Source organism: Talpa occidentalis, unplaced genomic scaffold (genome assembly GCF_014898055.3).
Source record: "Talpa occidentalis isolate TD23 unplaced genomic scaffold, MPIMG_talOcc4v2.1 talOcc4.11, whole genome shotgun sequence".
In the NCBI taxonomy this organism is placed as follows: Eukaryota; Metazoa; Chordata; class Mammalia; order Eulipotyphla; family Talpidae; genus Talpa; species Talpa occidentalis.
The window spans coordinates 97335666-97353800 of NW_023601104.1; the positions used below are offsets into that span (position 1 = coordinate 97335666).

At 54.7% G+C, this 18135-nt stretch overlaps 1 protein-coding gene across 1 annotated transcript in view; it reads right to left on the bottom strand.

The window, feature by feature from the left end:
- Positions 1–2253: 2253 nt before the first annotated feature.
- CUNH14orf132 (chromosome unknown C14orf132 homolog) overlaps positions 2254–18135 on the bottom strand; it is a 54569-nt gene continuing 38687 nt past the window's right edge. Inside the window, exon 2 of the mRNA XM_037503957.2 lies at positions 2254–8589. Coding sequence (XP_037359854.1) covers positions 8365–8589 — 225 coding nt within the window. The 3' untranslated portion in view covers positions 2254–8364. The remainder of the gene's footprint in view (positions 8590–18135) is intronic.

Consider the following 18135-nt stretch of genomic DNA (forward strand, 5'->3'; position numbering starts at 1 on the left):
TGAGTTCCCGCTCCTGACCCACACTGCCCCCTGCTGGTCCCCTCCTGCGCTGCTCTTCCAGGAGGCTCTTCCTGGGCCCGGAGAGTCACGGTGCCGCCTAGTGGCAACCTTTGGGAAGGACTTCAAGGCCCGGGCGTTCCCTGGGCGAGGCAGGAGTTTGAGTGGGTTTCCAGAAGGTTAAGAGGGCGCCTCAACACAGGTGCAGACAAGCACAGACTCCTTTCCTGTAGGAGCGAGCGCAGGCGGGAGTAAGGGACAGGCAGTCGTGGCCCTTGCCAAACGCTTCTCTGAAGGCAGTCCCAATTCTCGCCCCCCTCACCCGGATCCTACAGGTAGGAGTGTGGGGGTTCAGCTGCCATCCCAGAGCCACCAGTACCCCCTCTACTCTGGCTTCCAGCTCCTGACACCCCCAGCGGTACTACCACGGGGACTCACAACTGACCTGCCCTGCACCCCTCAGGCTGCATTTCATTTTTACACGAAATATTCACCAAAACATGCTCCTGCCTGCCTCTCCCCCCGCTCAACAAAGGGGACTTAGTACAGGGAACAAGGGACGCCCAGTGAGGTGGGAAACTTGTGTGTGTGACTTTGTAACAAGCATCTTTTTTTCTCTTCAATTAAAGGGAATGCGACCTTCTTAAGTAACATTTAATACCCCAGAATTAAAACTATAATTCTCTGCACAACCAATATGTAATATTGGTGCTTTGGCCATTTTCAGTTAAAGGTCCTTTGTCATAAATTTAGACTTAACTGAGATTGAATTTACAATCCCTGTGACTTCCCTAGCAAAAGAGTGTGTTAAAATGAGTTCTGAACTCTGCATTTGGTTTTGGTCTTTAGATACATGCAGCTAATATAATTGGACACTTACATGAGGTCCAGCGAGTGATGCCACAAAGTTCAGAGCACACACTGGTATCTGAAGCTTAGGTCTGTAGCAGCATCTGCAAAGCCAGTTGCGGTACCACATCTGCACGTCATTTAGACCAGCAGGTGGTCCCCTGTGCCCCATCCTTCAGGAACTGGGATCTTCACTTCCTGATCCATGTTTACCCTCCTCGGGCCCATGTTTACCCTCCTCGGGGTGGAAGGGATGGTGGGCCCATCCCGAGCCCCACCGTGGGGACAAGGTTGCAGTGAGGGGGTATGGAACTCAGCGGTGGCACAGACAACTTTGGGTGGCCCCGGCCTCGAATTTGGGCCTGCCATGCTCTGGTGACAGACTAGGTAGGGCCCTAGAAGCCGAGCAGGTGAAGACTGTGATGGTCTCTGTTCCATTCATGGAGGAGGGGCAATTCCAAGGAATTTAGGAGCTCTGTGTCAGGGACCAGGACAGAGACCAAATCTCTGTCTTTTCTTTAAACCAATTTACTGTGATATGATTGATACGTGAAAGGCTGTGCATATTTAATATAAACAGCCACCAGCACCTTCAAGGCCGGAGACAAACCTCCCAAGTTCATCCCAGGTTTTGTTATTGGTTTGTCGCAGGAGACCACAGGAGGACTTAACATAAGACCTACCCTCGTAGCTGATGTTGTGTATACGGCACTATATTGTTAGCAATGGACACTAGCACCTGTTTATTAGTCACACTTGATGTGCTATTTCCTTATTTGCGTCTTTTCTATATTTACTATCAGAGGGTGATAAATATACCTTGTTTTGCTCACTCATGCACCCCCAGGGTCTAGAATAGTACAGAGAACACAGTAGATATTCAATGAGTAAAAACGTATGTGAACCTGTTTTCTTAAAACTGGACTCTGGTCTGGCACCAGCTGGTCAGGAGGCCCTCCTCTGGTGGTTCTCCTGCCCCTGCCCCTCAAGATGATGCCCCCCATTCCCAGCTTATTGTCTTCAGCTAATCTTTTGCAAAGCCCCTGCACAGGGCATAAGGCAACACCTAGTTAGTTAATGTTACTGTACAGTTTGCAGAGAAGGTCTGGCAGCTGGCAGGTGTAACGATCAAACGTGGTCAGGCCAACCTCTGCAGGAGCCTGAGAACTGGGCCTGCCCAGGCCAAATGGGAAGTTGTAGGGATGAGGCCTGCAGGCTAAAATGCCGTTAAGTGGATGGTGGATGCAGCAACGTGATTGCTACAGGGGTGAGGCGGGGAGCTCAGAGGGTGGGCGGGGAAGGGTCTGTCCTGCTTTGGGTGGGACAGAGGGGCATCCTCATGGAGCCTTGTGGGGATATGCGACCGCCCCCTGCAGACAAGGCGCTGGTGTGAGGCAAACACTCAGGGCTGACAGTTTTCTTTAATTATAATAGAAACTGATGACAGCAACGCACACAGCAACGGGAGGTGATTTCACAGCCACAATCTGACACCCCTTAGGGTAGGTGACTTTGATCAAAGAGCACATGGAAACCCCACATTAGGAAATAATCTTTTCACTGCAGTAAAAGTCAGTGATCTCAGAGCGAAAACGGGCTTGAGCAGCGAAGGCCTACAGGAATAGTGAGACACCATTTTATTCAGCCAACTACTCACAGTTGTAAGTTGATCATGAAAACGTTCGGAAGACACGCAAGCATTTCTGATGCTCTCGGCGGGAAGAATCGAATCTGAAGGGCAGTTAGTTACAAGAATCAGGTTTCTGTAACACGTAGAAAGAAGAAAGTGTTCGTGCGCGTGACTGGGGACGTGGGGTGAGCACGTGGGAGGGGCAGAGCCAGGAGAAGGTGCAGCTTTGCCCAGAGGCAGGTAAGCAGACCCACACACCCCTTCTAAGCTTCTCCCACCATCGGGGAGGGGCCAGGTCCCAGAGTTACTGGTGGGGTCCAGGTCAGCCCCCCACTTTGGAGGGTTCTTTCCACCTAGGCTGAGAAGCCCACAAAAGCCCTAGAAGTGGAAGCGGAGCCGCATGGATTTCTGCCACACGTGCTGGATTCCAACTGTGTGTGGGGCGGGATTCTCTCAGGAGGGCTTTGCTCACTGATGACTCACCAATGGGGAAGGGGGTGCTTCGGGGGACACCGCCAGCCATAGAACCAGATAGTGCAAGGCTTCTCAGCCTCAGCCTCCTCACCCCGCGGCAGCATCACTGGCTTCTACTCACTAGATGCCAGTAGAACAGCCTCCTCCCCAAATTGTCCCCAGAAACTGCCAAGGGACCCGGAGGGAATAAAGCTGGTCTGGGGCTTAGGAACCCTGAAGAGAAGCTCAAGACGCGCCCTCCTGCTGACTGGCGTGGCAATGTTCTCAAACCTGTGGAGCCTCAGTTTCCTCAAATGTAAAAGCCTGGAAGCACCACCTGCAGCTCGCGAGCCCTGGCTGGAACCCCTGGTGCTTGGGGAATGCCTGGAGCTGTCCACAGATGATCCTTGGGATCCCTAAGATGTGGGGAGCATGATGGCTGGAGAGACAGGCCCTGGGGCTGCTGGTAGCTGCTCAGCCACATGGGTGCATGCATGTGTTTATGCATGTGCATGTGTGGTTGCATGCGTGTTTGTGTGCAGGGACACGTGTGCATACATGTGCGTGTGTGTGTGTGTATAGCCCAGTGAAGGATCAGGGCTCTGGACCCTCCACGGCCATAGCACAGTTTCCCTGCCTGCATGCTTCGTGCTCTGTCACCATTTATTCCTGAGGAGGGCGGACCTCACATCTCCCTGGCCGCGGGGGTCTGCCAGGGGCCAGAGGCAGATGATGATCCTTGTCAGACACGGGGCTGGAGGTCATGGCCTCTCGAGGGCGTTCCCACTTCTGTTTTCTATCCTGATAACCAATGTGTGACTTGTGACTGAACAAACATGCAGACTTACACCCCCACATTTATGTGGTCTACTTAGGTCCTCTTGACCACTCCATGCTCCTGACACTCACTTCCTCACCCTGAGGGAATCTTCCCTCTTCTCCAATCACTGTGGTTTGCCAGCTCCTCCATTCACCCCCAAATAAAAGGAAGGGCATGCTCACACACTCATCTCAGAAGTGACTCTGGCAGCATCTGGGCACCATTTATCAGATCACCTGGGATTCTCCAAAAGGCCACGCTTCCTGCTGGGAGACTGTGCACTCAGCCCCTCTGGGATCATAGGGCAGTTTGCCACCCTCTCCACTGAGACATGGGGTCAGGGGCCCGAGGATGGCCAGCAGGAGAGCTTCCGGCTCTAATGCTGCCTTCTGTCCCCTTGGGCATCCTGGAGATGACAACCCAGCTCACTAGACTTGCCCTGGGATGGTCAGCGAGCATTGCACAGGACATAAGAGGCCAGTGCAGTCGCTGAGAATACCAGGCCTGTCCCAGGGCCACAGCTGCGCTCCCTGGTGATGCACAGAGTGCTGGGGGCCCCAGGGAGGGTATCCAGGGGCCATCAGCTCTCCCCAAACCAGCCACGTGGTCCAAGCTGCCCTCTGAAAACCAGAGGCCCCGACTCGATGCCCTCTAAGGCCTCTCACTGCCCTGAGATGCTGAGCTGGATAAAACCCTGCCCAGGACTCACACTTGAGCTGTTCCCCAGGACCACCACCACCCCAGCACCCCTCGCCTGGGGTGAATCACTCTGGGGACGGCTGCCCAGCCTGCAGAGCCAACAGAACTTGGGCTGAACCCCAGCTCCCAGCACAGAGCTTGCCCTCAGTTTCCCCCAACAGGAAAGCAGGACAATAATGAACCTCAGCATCCTGCCTCCTGGCCCCCAAGGGGATGTGAAAAGACAGAGGTACAGACAGAGCACAGAGCACAAGGAAGACATGCAACAGACAGCAGGGAGAGTAACAAGTTCTAATGGCTAATTCTATGTAATTCTATTATTAATAACATCACCACTGGTAATGGAGGGAGGTCACATCCTGCAGAAGAAAAGGACAGTGTGTCTGGAAGGACTCAGGCAGCGGGGAAGACAGCTGGGCCTCTGGTCTCCAGGAAGGAGAGACACACACTGTGGTCTGGCCGGCATCCAGGCCGTCCATTTAGAACGGCTGAAAAATGACCTGTCACCTCTGCAGCTAAAAGGATGAGCCTGTCCTTTCTTTCTCCCCGGGGTCCTGCGGGTTCCTGAAAGGAGAGAATCCTCTCTCTGGGGAAGTCTCATTGGCTTCTTGACCTTGATCTCATGGGCAAGGGGAGGGGCAGCAGTGACAGAGAGAAACAGGCTGTACCATCGGCCCTGAAGAGGCAGATTCCTGGGGACACGCCTGGCTTGAGTGGCGGGTCCAGTGACAGCAGCTCTCGATCCTGGAATGTGGACACTGATGCCAGCAGAGGGGAGGTGAAGGGGCCAGCACAGAGAATATTCCAGCAAATGTAGTTACTGAAGAGGTTGTACTGGCCCATCTGGTCACGGCGGGCTCCGGCTCAGTACACCCAGGAAGTGCCAGCTTGGGAGCCCCAGGCTGGGGTCCCAGAGAGGATATCCCGCACCCACTGCCTGCAAAACCCATGGGGCTCCAGGGAGGGCCAGATCCTGGGCGGGGGCCTGATGGGCAGCGTAGACATCTGTGCCTGTTTGGCGGTTCTGGTTGCTGGGGGCCTTCTCTTGTGCTGACTCCACCCCTGGACTCCCAGGCTGGGCCTCCACCTGCATCCCAAGACAGCTGGTCTCTGAGAACCTCTCTGGCCTTGGAGATTTGCATTCCATTTTAAAGAAAGGGGCAGGTGACAGGGACCGCCACCCCTGCCCTGAAGCCTGGATATGGCCGTGGGCAGCAGGACAAGCACGACCATGCTGAGGATGGCAGAGCGGAAGTCCAGCCAGTCCAGGCCACACCACGATGGGGACCTGGCCTCTGTGGACCTGGGGGCTAGTGTAAATGCACCTGGAAGGGGCCACCCAGTCATGAAGGTGGCAGTGTCCCAGGAAGAGCCTGGCTTTGGAGCACAAAGTCCACATTCAAATCCCAGCTCAGGCTTTGTGGCCTCAGGCAAGTGACTTCCCTTCTCTGAGCTCCTGCCTCCTGGTCTGTGCCGGCACCACGCTGCTCTCAGGTGAGCAGGAGGATCAGGCATGAGCCCCTGGGTCCAGGTTGGGGCCTGGGCACACAGCTGGCCCCAGTGTTGGGGGTGCCTCTCTCTGCCCTTCCTCGAAGGCTGGGTGTGGGGCAGCCATGCTCTGGCTGGGAACCTAATGTGCATGTCTCCATCCGCTGTAATCTGGGTGATGGTGGCGAAAAAAACAGAAAAAGGATGGAGATAGATGGAGGGCACCTGAGCAAAACCACTGTGACCCAGATAAACCAAAGGTAGAGAGATGGAGCCTAAATCCCCAGACTTTCCAGGCCCTGCTGCTGAAAGGGGAGAGGACTTGATGCTGAATTTAACCAACTTTTATATCAGGGAAAAAAAAAACCTTTGCGGGGGTGAGGCCTGTGCACCCAGAGAAATGCTCAGACACCCCACGGCTCTGGGAGGCGGAGTCCTCTCTAGGGTGACACGCCACGGCCGACACACCCTGTCCCACTGGGCCAGGGAGCTGCCACCTGCCTCTTTACAGGGCTGCGGCGGCCCAGGGGTGTGGGGTCAGGTGAAGATCAGAGAGCACGGGGTTGCAGTGAGCCCCCACAGCACCAACACCACCTGGCTCTGGACCTCCCTCCCAGGTCTTCTCGTGAGGACACTGGTCTGACAAAACACTTGCACGGGGCAGACCGGGGCTGGCGGAGAGGCCTCTGCAGGCGCTGGCTTCCTGCCCGGCCTGGTTCTGGGTGCTTCCACTCATGCAAACAGCAGGTTCTAGAGGAGTCCAGGCAGAAGGTCCTACAGCCCTTCTTCTTTGCAACACTCATGCCAGTGTGCTGCGCTCTGACCTCTGCATGAGCTGAAGGCCTCGGGCAGACGGCGGCTGCAGTGACAGATGAGGCCAATAAAAGCTGGCACTGTCTGCAGGAGCTGCCAGAGCTCCGCGCCCACCACCCGGGGCCAAGTGGCTGCCTCTGGACAATTAAGATGTTCCTTTGCTTGCCATCAGGAATGGTCTTCTGGGAACACAGTGACAAATGCAACCCTTTGGCATTGTCCCCAAACACACCCGGGGTTCCTTACCCAGGCGTGCATGTCTCTCAACCACGGGGGTGGGGGTTGGGGTGATTTGCCATTTATTTTCTTTTTCTACAGTGCAGGGAGAGACACTTGTGGCTTGGGAGCCAGTGAGCCCAAGTCTGTGCTGCTCCCTGTTTGTCTGCACAGGGACACAGGGAGGCTGCTTGCGGGTGGGGGTGGGGGTGGGCAGACACTGTGCAAGACCCCCCAAGAGTGGAAGAAAACTGAGCCTCTCCCATCCTGCTCTGGTCTTTGCATGGGCCTCCCAGCCACCAACTTCAGGAACTAAGGGGACTGACTTGAGTACAAAGGACTCTCAAACCTGCAAGTAAATGCAAGTAGCCAGATTTAAATGGCAGGTGTCTGACCTCCCTGCCCACACAGCAAAATTCCAGGGCAGCTTTGCCCCAAGCAGCTGAGAAGTGCTGGGCTGGGGCATGCAGAGCACCGAGCAGAGACAGGAGCATCCCCCTCTGCTGCCACTGCTCCCCAAAGCTGCCCTGAGCTCTCAGGCAAGTCACACCCCCTCCCTGCCACTCCACAGGTGATTGGGTGGACACACGCTTGTTCACCTCTAAAAGCTGTGATTTCTCAAAGAGCACCTACAGGTGCGGGGGCTGAGGGGTTAACTGCCTGGCATGACTGATTTTTCAAGGCGCTTCCCTCTATTTGCAAAGAGAGAGCTCGTCCAGCGGCAGAGGCCATCAGTCCACCTGGAGATCCCACCGCCTCCCCAGTAATGCCCCATCCTGGGGTTTCCCGATGCATCTGGGCCTCAAAAGGCCCATGCAAAGACCAGAGCAGGATGGGACAAAGGCGCCATTGTCTGGTGACAAAGGCGCCATTTCCAAGTCAAATGAGGAACATTCTATGGTCCCCCCAAGTGACCGCCACTAATACTTCAAGGGACTGAATAGGAAACCAAGATGGGGGAGACAGTCCCGCTGGGCACCCCGCCCCCCCATGAAGTCTGCATAAAAAGAGGACGCGTAGTGATCCTCTACTGCCCGCAAACCACCCTCAGCCCCTCTCTGTATCTTAAGTCCCGCTTGTTCCCTCTGGTCTCGCGTTCTTGGAAGGCAGCTTCCAGACTTGCCCAGCCCGTGCCTCTGAGGCCTGTGCCATCATGCCGCTGGGGCTGGAAGTCCACGCCCTCGTGTTTTCCAAAACAGCTCGCCGACAGCGCGGGATATTTGAAATCAGGGGTGCAGGTGGATCTCCTGGACTCATGGTCGCCGCCTCTGGGCCGGAGGGCTTGGTCAGGGCTCACGTTCCAGAAAGAGCGAGGCGGGAGCTCCCCGAGGCTCCGACTGCAGAGCGCGGCCCGTGAGCCGGGCACAGGGCAGCTGTCCACCTGCTCCGGCCGCCGCCCTCAGAAGGTGAAGGCGTACACCACCCCCACCACCACTATGTTCCCCAGCGTCGCTATGATGGCGATCCAGAGCAGGACGGCATCATTGGAGGACCTCGTGGGCTCCTCCCCCGGGCCCTGGCCGTTGGCCGCCGCGTGGACGTTGGTGGAGGAGTTAAAGAGGGAGTACTCGGTGCTGAAGTCCTCGTTGGGCGAGTCCATGAAGGCTCCCCCCATCATGGGCAGCTGCGGAGAAGGAGAGAGAGAGTTAACCAGGGCTCATGGCCTCGGGGGACATCGTCAGGCCCAACAAATCCCTGAGGTCCCCAGCGGCCAGCAGGGCTCTCCTGCTTGTCACCACGGACAGTGAGCGACATGCGTTGCCCCAGCCTCGAGGCAGATGCTCGGGGCCACGTTGCAGGTGGCAGCTCATCCCACACCCCTGCCGCTGGCTGGGACTTACAGACCCTGTCCTCTGGGCCAGCCCCGTCACAGCGCGCTGTCAGAGCCCGTCCCTCTTCCAGCTTTAAGAGCAAGACATGCTCAGGGGCGAACATTAGCATAAAAGAGAATAAAGAGAAAATTGAGAATGAATACTTTGTTACTGTGGGGGATTCACTGTCCCATGTGAGTGTTTTTCCTTACAATCTGAGTGTGGGGCATGGGCTTAGATTCCTGAATAAAGGCCCATCAGAATGCCGCCTTCACAGCGCCACAGCCCTGCTCTAATGCAGGCGATGACTGCGCCACTCTCCAGGGCCTGGAGATCCAGGAGCCTTTATCTTCCCTAAAGCATCTTCCTGTGAGGTCTTGGCACAGCTGTGCGGACAGCTGGGTGTGCACACCTGCTCCTTTTCCTTTGCTGGCACGGGGCCCCAGCTAGGGAACCTTCTTTCAAGTCACCAGAAGGAGCATTTCAGAGCATCGGATGAGCACAAACTCCCCATAGAGTGACTCTGATTTCCCCTCCACGCCCTTCCGGGACCTCTCGGGACTGACTGGCAGTGTGTCCCAGTCCTGTGCTGGCCCTGGCCTTGACTGGGTCCCTGAGAAATGTTTTCTGAATGACTCTCGAATGAACGAGAGAGACTTCAGTCTTCATCCAGGACACGGTTATTGGATGTTGCTGCTAGCTAGAGGCCCAGCTATGGCCAGGGAATGTGCTAGAGCTGTTAACAGACTCTCATCTGGTCACTGAGTCACATGGCTGGAGGTTCTGCTCCATCCCACTTTGCGTGCAGCTCGCAGAGGTCAAGGTCGTGGCCTGAGGCCGTGGTGGCATCAGGGTTGAGCGCCAGGTGTGTCTGTAAAGTACAGGGCTGCTCACCACCTGTATACACCTCCCCGACCTTGGGGTCAGACACTGCACCGGGGTCTGGAAATGAAAGGGCCACTGCTTCTGGATCCCGCCTGGGAGATACAGGCTGCACGGGGCCAGGGAGCAGAGCAAGGCCGCCTTGCTCAGCTGCTTGTACTAATTAGGTGCCAGTTCTAGACTGTGGGCACAGGGCTGAGCAGTTGAGGGCCAGATCTCAGGGGGTCACACTCCAGCTGGAGGCGAGAGCCAGGAGAGCAAGGAAGGAGGGGACAGGAAGGGGCGGGGGGAGAGGAGAAAGGGTGTGCTGGGACCAGGAGTCGTCAGAGATGAACAGAGAGAAGGCCTGGCGCCTGGTGGCCACCTTCAGGCAGCCCCACACTTGGACCCCGAATCTCATGGCCCCCTTTAGAGGATACCCACGACAGTGTCAGCAGGTAGAATCCGAGCACCACTTGAGCAGAGGAGCGCGGCCTTTGGAGACCAGGTGGGGAGCTTGGCGTTCACCCGCACACAGCGTTCCTTGTAAAACAGAGTCTGAATTCAAAGTGCTGGTCTAGACACGAAAGTAAGCTGGAAAGGCAAAACCCCAAGACTAGAAAACAAGAGGCCAGCCTCAGTCTCGTCACTGGGCAGCCGGGCAGAGCTGAGTAGGCATAACAGAATGAGGAGTGATGGCGCCTGTCACCTTGGAGCAGGGGTAACGGAGGCATCTAGAATGTCCCTGCAAAGACCCTCCAGCCAGCTCTGGTCTATTTTTTTTTTAAGATTTATTTACTTATGCACGCAAGAACTGGGGTGTAGACCAGAGGTGTGGGGAGGTAAGGATTCACCAGAGAGAGTGGGGGGGCACAACAGGCAGATATACTGAGATCCACTGCTGAGGGGAGCAGGGGCAAGACAGGAGAGGCAACTGACCCACATGCTGTGCCATGTGGGTCAGCTCCCTGGCCGGGGATCGAACTCATGCTACAATTGCTGGCCACAGCTTGATAGCGCTGTCTTTAACCCCTGCGCCACCAAGAAAGCCAATGGCTCTGGTCTGTTAAGTCACTTCTGGAGAAGCCCTCTGGGTGGCATCAGGGTCTTCTCACACCCGTGAGCAGGTGTGACCACAGGCCCTGAGAATGGTACCTGGGGTAAGGTGTGTGCTTGGAGTAATCTTGGGGTACAACCTCTAGTATTAAACACTAGTCAGGCCACCAAGCAGGAAAGTGTGACCCCAAGACACAGAACAAGGAGACATTTCCTCTTGCTGAGTTAGACACAATCAGGACATGGAGTGGGGTGCATCTGGGCTCATTTCCCCAATCACAGATATTCCCATCAAGGTCAGAAAAACACTTGGTTTGTTGAAAAGGGGACCCCAGGGCAGAGTAGATGATGGTCAAAGTTCAAGGTCAGTGTTATCTGGAAAGGCCCATCTTCCTGATGGGGACCGGCAAGCACAGCAGCTGGCGTCGGCACAGACTCCTGAATGGATGAATCCAGGGCCTGAGGGGAGGCTGGGGCTTGGCCCCTAGGCCAACACTGCCCTCCTGGATGAGGGAGGCCCATTTCTTGACCTGGCTGAGGCTCAGGTTTCCCCTGAATAATAACCACCCTGCAGAGGAGGGGAGGGGAGGAAAAGGGGTGTCTTTGGACTGGGGGTCTGGGAAGTAGGGCTTGTTGGCCACGACCTGTCCCCACCAAGCCCGCACCCCATGTGGCCAACGTGGCCTGGCCTGGCGTGCAGCATCTGGGCCCAGCCACATGAAGAATTGGGGCTCCTGGGCAATGGATTTTAAAGGTAAGTTTGTGCAGGGGTACCTCACTGGCACTGCCCCACCCAACAGCGGGCCTGTGGCTCTGGAGGGGGCTGGGGCCCAGACACCCGGGTTCTGAGCCACAGTCACTGGCAACAGCACAGAGAGTGATGGCCGCGGTCCAGGCCAGGGCTCACAAGTCCTTGCCAAAAACTGAGGCGGCCAGAATCAGTTCTAGACAGCCCTATGGGGAAAGCCAGATGGCAAGGTGGTCAGGGAGAAGCCCTTATATAGACCCCCGAAAACACAGGACCCCAGTGAAACCTAAATTTCAGATAGACAATAAAAATGTTTTTAGTATGTTTATCCCAAATATTTGCATTGGGCATACTTAAATATTGTGCTTTTATCATACTAAAAAAATGATCTAACATTCACATTTAACTGAGCATCCTGTATTTTTACTTGCTAAATAGCAACTCTTCATGCAACCAAGCTGAAAAATAGCAGCAATTTGCAAATTTGTACAATTCTGTGCCTTCTGTTTCGTTTCTTCAGAGCTTGCCATCTGTGGCCCAGGAGCTCTGCGTGACCTAGTTCACCAGAAAATTCCAGAGACGCTGCCAGCCAGACTACAAACACTGTCAAGATAATTGACCTTGTCACTTAATTCTTGCAGGGTCTCCGTGATCCAGACATAAAGGTTGGATAGATGGAGAGTCTTTCCCTCCCTTCGTTATTCACTCAACAAACGCTGAAGGCCCATAGGCAACAGGAGCAGCTGACAGACACTAGGTCAGGTTACCCCTGACCTCTGATCCGGAAGAGCTCAACAGTTACAAGGAAGAGAGACACACACAGTTGTAACAATAACCCCACATTAACAGGGGTCGGAAGGCGACATCTGATCTCACGCCAGGAGGAGACATTTCAGCAGGACAGAGCAGGGTGGGTTGGGCTGATTCTGTGGCCTGAAGAGTCAGGCCTGAGACTGCCGGCTCTATTCTTTCCCGGCTGTGAGATGTGGGCAAGGACTAGCCTTCCCTGGGCCTGTCTCCTGATCTGTGCAATGAGGATGAAATGCCCCGTGGGTGCTGTGGGGATGCAGGTGCTCGTCTGACACTGTAGGCTCGAGGCTCTGAGCTGTGACACGGGGTGGCCGGCTGTCACCACCACCCGGGGGCCCAGGCGTCCAGGCAGAGCCTTCTTCGTGGCCACGCACGGCCTGTTAGCGGCGTCCACCTCTAGGCCTCTTTTTCCATGTCTGGATCCAGTTAGTATTAAGTGAATTCCACTGGGAGCCTGAGAAAAGCCAGGAGCAGTGGCTTCAAGGTGAACATGACGCCTGTGAACGTGATGCCTTGAGGGGACCCAAGGGCCCAGAGAAAAAGGGAGGCCGAGCCTTCACCTTCCCCTGTGCAAACTTAGTTGGGGTCCCAGGTGCGCCTTGCAGGCAAAGTCTGGGCCTGTGGCCAGAGAGAGAGGCATCAGGGAGCCAGAAAACTGGCAGGGGTGGATGGAGAGTCCCTGGAGGACCTGCAAACTGGCTCCAGGCCCAGCTTTGCCCACTGGCCCGGCCTGCACCACTGCTGAGCTCATTTCCTGTTTGAACCAGGACTCCAGCTAGAAAAAAAATGAAAACCCAATGGAAAAGCTTCTGGGGCTGGCCAGCTCAGGGTACACCCATTACAGGTGACCCCTAGGAACGCTGGACGACAGGGAAGAAGCACTGAGGACTTCATACACGGGGCGCCCTGTGACCAATCAATGAACCTCAGCCACGTCCACTTTTCTTTGCCCCAAACCCACTTTTCAACCAATAAAATATAACTCCTTTTTCTCAACCCTGGCCTCCCAAGCCTACAGAATGCCAGGGCTCGGGAATCTTGGCGTCGTCAGGTTGGGGTTCTCCAGAGGCCCCCCCCTTGGCTACAGACAGCCGTCTTCTCCGTCTTCACAGGGTCTTCCCTCTGGGCGTCTGTGTCAAATTTCCCCTTATCAGGACACCAGTCATGTCAGATAAAGGCCCACGTTTTAATTTAATCACCTCTTCAAAGCTTCCATCCAGATTCAGTCACTTTCTGAGGTACCTGGAATTAGAACTTCACCATGTACATTTTGGGGACCCAGCTGAGTCTCACAGCATGATATTCAAAGGCCAGGGCACACAACACCCCTCTTTTAGTAACAGAAGGAGAACACAGCCAGGAGGAAGACATAACCAGCACCAGCAGCGCCCAGTTTCCATTCACCGAGCTGGTGCCGGCACATGGAACTCACGGCACAGTGGACGTTCGCCAAGGCAGGCCAAGCCCTGGGCCACAGAACCCACCTTAACAAGCTTGAGAGTTAAAATGACACCAGATGGGTCATCTCACCACAGTAGAACTCAAGTAGCAATCAGTGACGGATGGATACTGGGAACATCTTTGATCACTTGCAAGTGGAACCACATACTTCTAAGTAAGTGCCAGATCAAGGGGAAGGCTGAGAAGGAAATTAAAAGATACAGTCAACGGTGTAAGATGACAGTGCAGTTATCAAAATTTGGGAAGGAAATAAATCCGGAGGAAGGGAGGCAGGGAGGGCTACTTGGACGGGGAGGTTGATGTATTTAGCCCCCAAATCCCGCTGCCTCTGGTCAGACATAACGTGCACCATCAAGGAAAGGGGCAGTTGTTCAGGAGTCCCCCAGAGTGCAGCCAGCACCACCCCCACCCCGCCCCAGGGCTGATCTCCTGCTGAGCTGTCTGGGGTTCTCACGAGCTTCCACAGGTGCTAAGGTCCCCTCAGGCTGCCTCCCGGGCTGGATAATACTGCCCTCCACCCCAAGAGAAGGTTGGGTCATGGCACAAAGTTGGCCAAAGGCTGGGAGCGTGGTGATGTCCAGGGACCGAAAGTGACGACGGCTGTCAGGACATTGGCCACCAGACACTGGGGAGGCTACAGGGGCCCGGGGTCTGTTCACACCATTTCGCCCTATGAGGAGGCCCCTCTGATGAAAGTGTGGAAGCCACGTGGGCACTGGAGGGAGAGGAAGCAGAACCACGTCATACACTGTGGACTCAGGGAAATGCAGACCCGTCACAGGAACTCCACGGCAGCGACCTTCAAAGCAGACAGGACCAGCACCTGCCACTCCAGGGAGTGAGTCCAGGAACGCCTGGGGGTCAGGGCAGTGCTGGTTAGCTCTGACCCGGCTGCGACATGAGCCTGATCACTTTAAGAAGTGCATCAAGACGCCAGGTTTCTGCGTCTGTTCTTCAGAAGTTGTCCATTCGGACATGGAGGGCTGGCGGGGCTTACACGGGAATATTATATTGGACTCAGGGCATTTGAGATGGAATCTCTAGCTAGGCAGCTCAAGAGATCAGAATGAGTGGCTGGTCCCTGCAAACCAGACGGCACCCCATTATGCAACCATCAACCCCCGTGTGTCTAGCCACCTGCCTGGACCCTGCGGGCCCCATGGGTGAGCACAAAGGGAAGCAGGGCACTGCCAGAGCAGGGGCAAGGCAGGCGGAGGCAACCCTCTCCCCAAACGCCTCCGGTCTGGAGCCCCAGAACTGCCAGTAGCAGGTGGGGCAGCTCTCATCACCCCTGCAACCTCTGGAGCCAGAAACTGCTTCCAGAAAGAGTCTGGGTGTTTGTCCCGTCATCCTTCAGTGAGCAAGGTGCAGTGTCGTGAATTCACGTTTCACACGCTTCTGTCACGTGTCAATTTATTTGCAGCTTCTCAACTTACACCCTGGCGGGCCATGACCCACGCCCAGTGAAGTCCCGCTCGCCCAGCTGCTCCTCGCGTGAGCAGGGAACTCACGACCCACCCGAGCCAGCACCCACCACAGCCTTGTGGCACCGGGAGTGTCACCGCCAAACAGCGGCCTCTACCCAAGGTGTCCAGCAGACAGAGCTGCCCGGGCAGAGGTGCTCCAGCCCCGCCAGGGGGCGCAGCGTGGGCCCTGCAGCATCAGCAAGCAGGTGCTTCTCAGTGAAGCCCCAAAGGGTGGCGGTGTCTCAGACGAATGGATTTGTGTGGAGCTGCATCTGCTGTCTGCTCAGTCTCCTGCTGCCGTTTTCACACCTCTGTGAGAGTCTTTTTACCCAGGGTCAGTGTGCCTGATGGGCCCCTGGCTGGTTCCCCTGACACCGTGTCCTTGGTGGTCCCCAGTCCATCTGGGGGTGGTAACTTGTGCTTTGACATTAGTGACTCCATTTTATATTTGACGTTACTTCATTTTAAATATTAAATAGTATAAACACTTCAATAAATATTTGAACAGCATGCTCTCATCACAGGCCTGTGTGCGCGGGACAGAGCATGTGGGCGTGTGCATGTTCAATGAAGCTTCAAGAGCTACCCAACAGTTCAAACTCAAAATCTGGGTCCTTCAGTGACATGTCTGAAGGGCATCCTGGACCGTGCATGTCTATAAACGAGGTCCGCATTTCACCTCCCAAGGGCTTCCTGGGGGCAAGAAAGGAGAGACTCTGAGGTGCGGGGCAAGACCCACCAGCCATGCCAGGCTCCCGCACCACACACGGGGAAGTGGAGACAGACCCTGCTGTGGTCTCGTTTGGAAGAAGGAAATCCTTGTCTCATCCCCACGAGGGTAGCAGGGGGGCAGGCTCTGCTGCCTTCTGCAGAGGTTGAAGCTGAAGACTGAAGGCAATGCTGGTTACTCTGAGAGCTGCACACCCGACCCGTCTCTAGAAGTCTTGTGGAAGGTTCCCCCTGAGCACCACACACCTGGGAATGGTGGCTGGAGAAGCGCAGTCCTTGCCCCGGGCTGGCACAGCTCTGCAGAACCGAGCAGGAACTGAAATCCCGACCTGCAGACTCCTAGCCTTGCAGTCACTCAGCCGAAACGGGGCCTTTTGCCACCAGAAGCAGCTTGTTTAGCCAAAGAATGAATGAACCACTGAGCAGTGCTCAGTCCCACAAGTGACACTCTATTATTACATGCACTATAATGCATTTTATCAATTATATTATTGTATTATGCCATATTACATTATATTAATACTAGAGCTAGTGGCTACCTTACATTATGTTATAACATGTGTTAATTACATTATAATTAGCAACATAGTGACATTACATTACATTGTTTCATTACATTATAGTTAGCTGTGTACTTACATTTTATTATATGCTCTTATTATAGTATGTCATGTTACATTATTTTTAGCTATGTACTTATAAGTTACATTATGTGGCATGTTAGAATATACCAGGTCACATTATATTACTTAAATTACATTGTTAACTATACACTTAATTATGTGATATTGTCATATTACATTAGTTAGCTGGGTATTTATTATTATATTATACTTCATTAAGTTACTTTCTATTACATGGTATTACAGTGAGCTGTGTACTTATCGACTTCCTTGGGAACTGTGACCAAGGAAGGAACCAAGTCTAATTTCTCTTTCAATCGTGAGTGCCTAGCATATCCACACACACAGAACAGGTATTAAAAATATTTTTTAGTAAAACAATTCCACTGACTTAGTCGCTGTGTGTTGCACTCTACGATTACTGCATCAAACAGGAGATGCAGGTGGACGTAGAGCTTCAGCTATGGCCAGACACATCTGTTTGCACGTGCCCCCACCCCGAGACCAAAAAAAAAAAAGAAAAAAGAAAATAAATATGTTTTTGCAAAGACTGAGAACATTGCAGAAGAGAAAAACGCAAATTCACCGCTTTTGAAACTGTTGCCATAGAAACCCAGCATGACGCAGCAGGAGGAAAGGCTGCCTCTTTACAGCACTTCATCTCCCATTACCAACAATGAGAGGAAAGTGGCCCAAGGGGGCAGAGAGGCCAGATATGGTCCAGTACTCCGGGACCTGCCCCGCACTGTGTCCACCAGCCCACAGTAAGACATAAGGGCCATCACTGGCATTTTGAGGCAGCTGGCTGAGGACCCCAGGGACACCCAGCCACCACCAGCTCAGGACAGGCTCCAGGCTGCACCTGCCGCCATCCCCTGCCAGGCCTGGGTTCCTGTGGGGAGGGGTCGCTGCCTCTGCTGGTTCAGCTCGGAGAAGCGCCTGCCCCCTTCATGGAGTTTCAGCAGTTAGCAGAGACAAAACAATGGGGAGGTTGTAAGCTTTCCTTAAGAAATAGCTACTGAAGGTCATAAATTCATACCTATTCAGCCCCAATTAGCTCAAAACCATCTTTGGAGACATTCAGGACCCTCGCTGGAACCAAATGGGTCCCCTGCATGGGCCTGTGAGAGAAATAGGCTGGGGTGGGGGGGAGGGTGGCGGAGGCTGGCCCCTGGGGCATGGTGACCAGGCCAACTGCAAGGTCATGGTGTTGGCCTGGAGGGATTCCCAGGGTGGGGTCAGCAGAGCCAGGCGAGCAACCGAAGATTGGCAGGCACCTGTCAGTCCTCAAAATGCCCTGTCTCATCTCTCTGATGAAAGGGACTCTAAGAGGCAGCTTCGTTCTTCTGCAGTGGGCACGCCTGGCGAGGAGGTTCTGAGAAGGACTGTCCACGTCTTTAGCTAAGGCCTGGCCCATAGGTGCAGAAACCTCCCGGCCTCTGCCCCCAACCTTCCAACAAGCCACCCACCTCGGTTTCCCTGCAGAGCTTTTGAGAGCAAGATTTGTCTTTTTCTGAGATAAAAGTCATGGTTTTATGTGTAGGGAACCCCCTCACCTCCCCGCCTCAGCCCTAGGCAGGACCCTGCTGTCAGGTTCAACCCTGG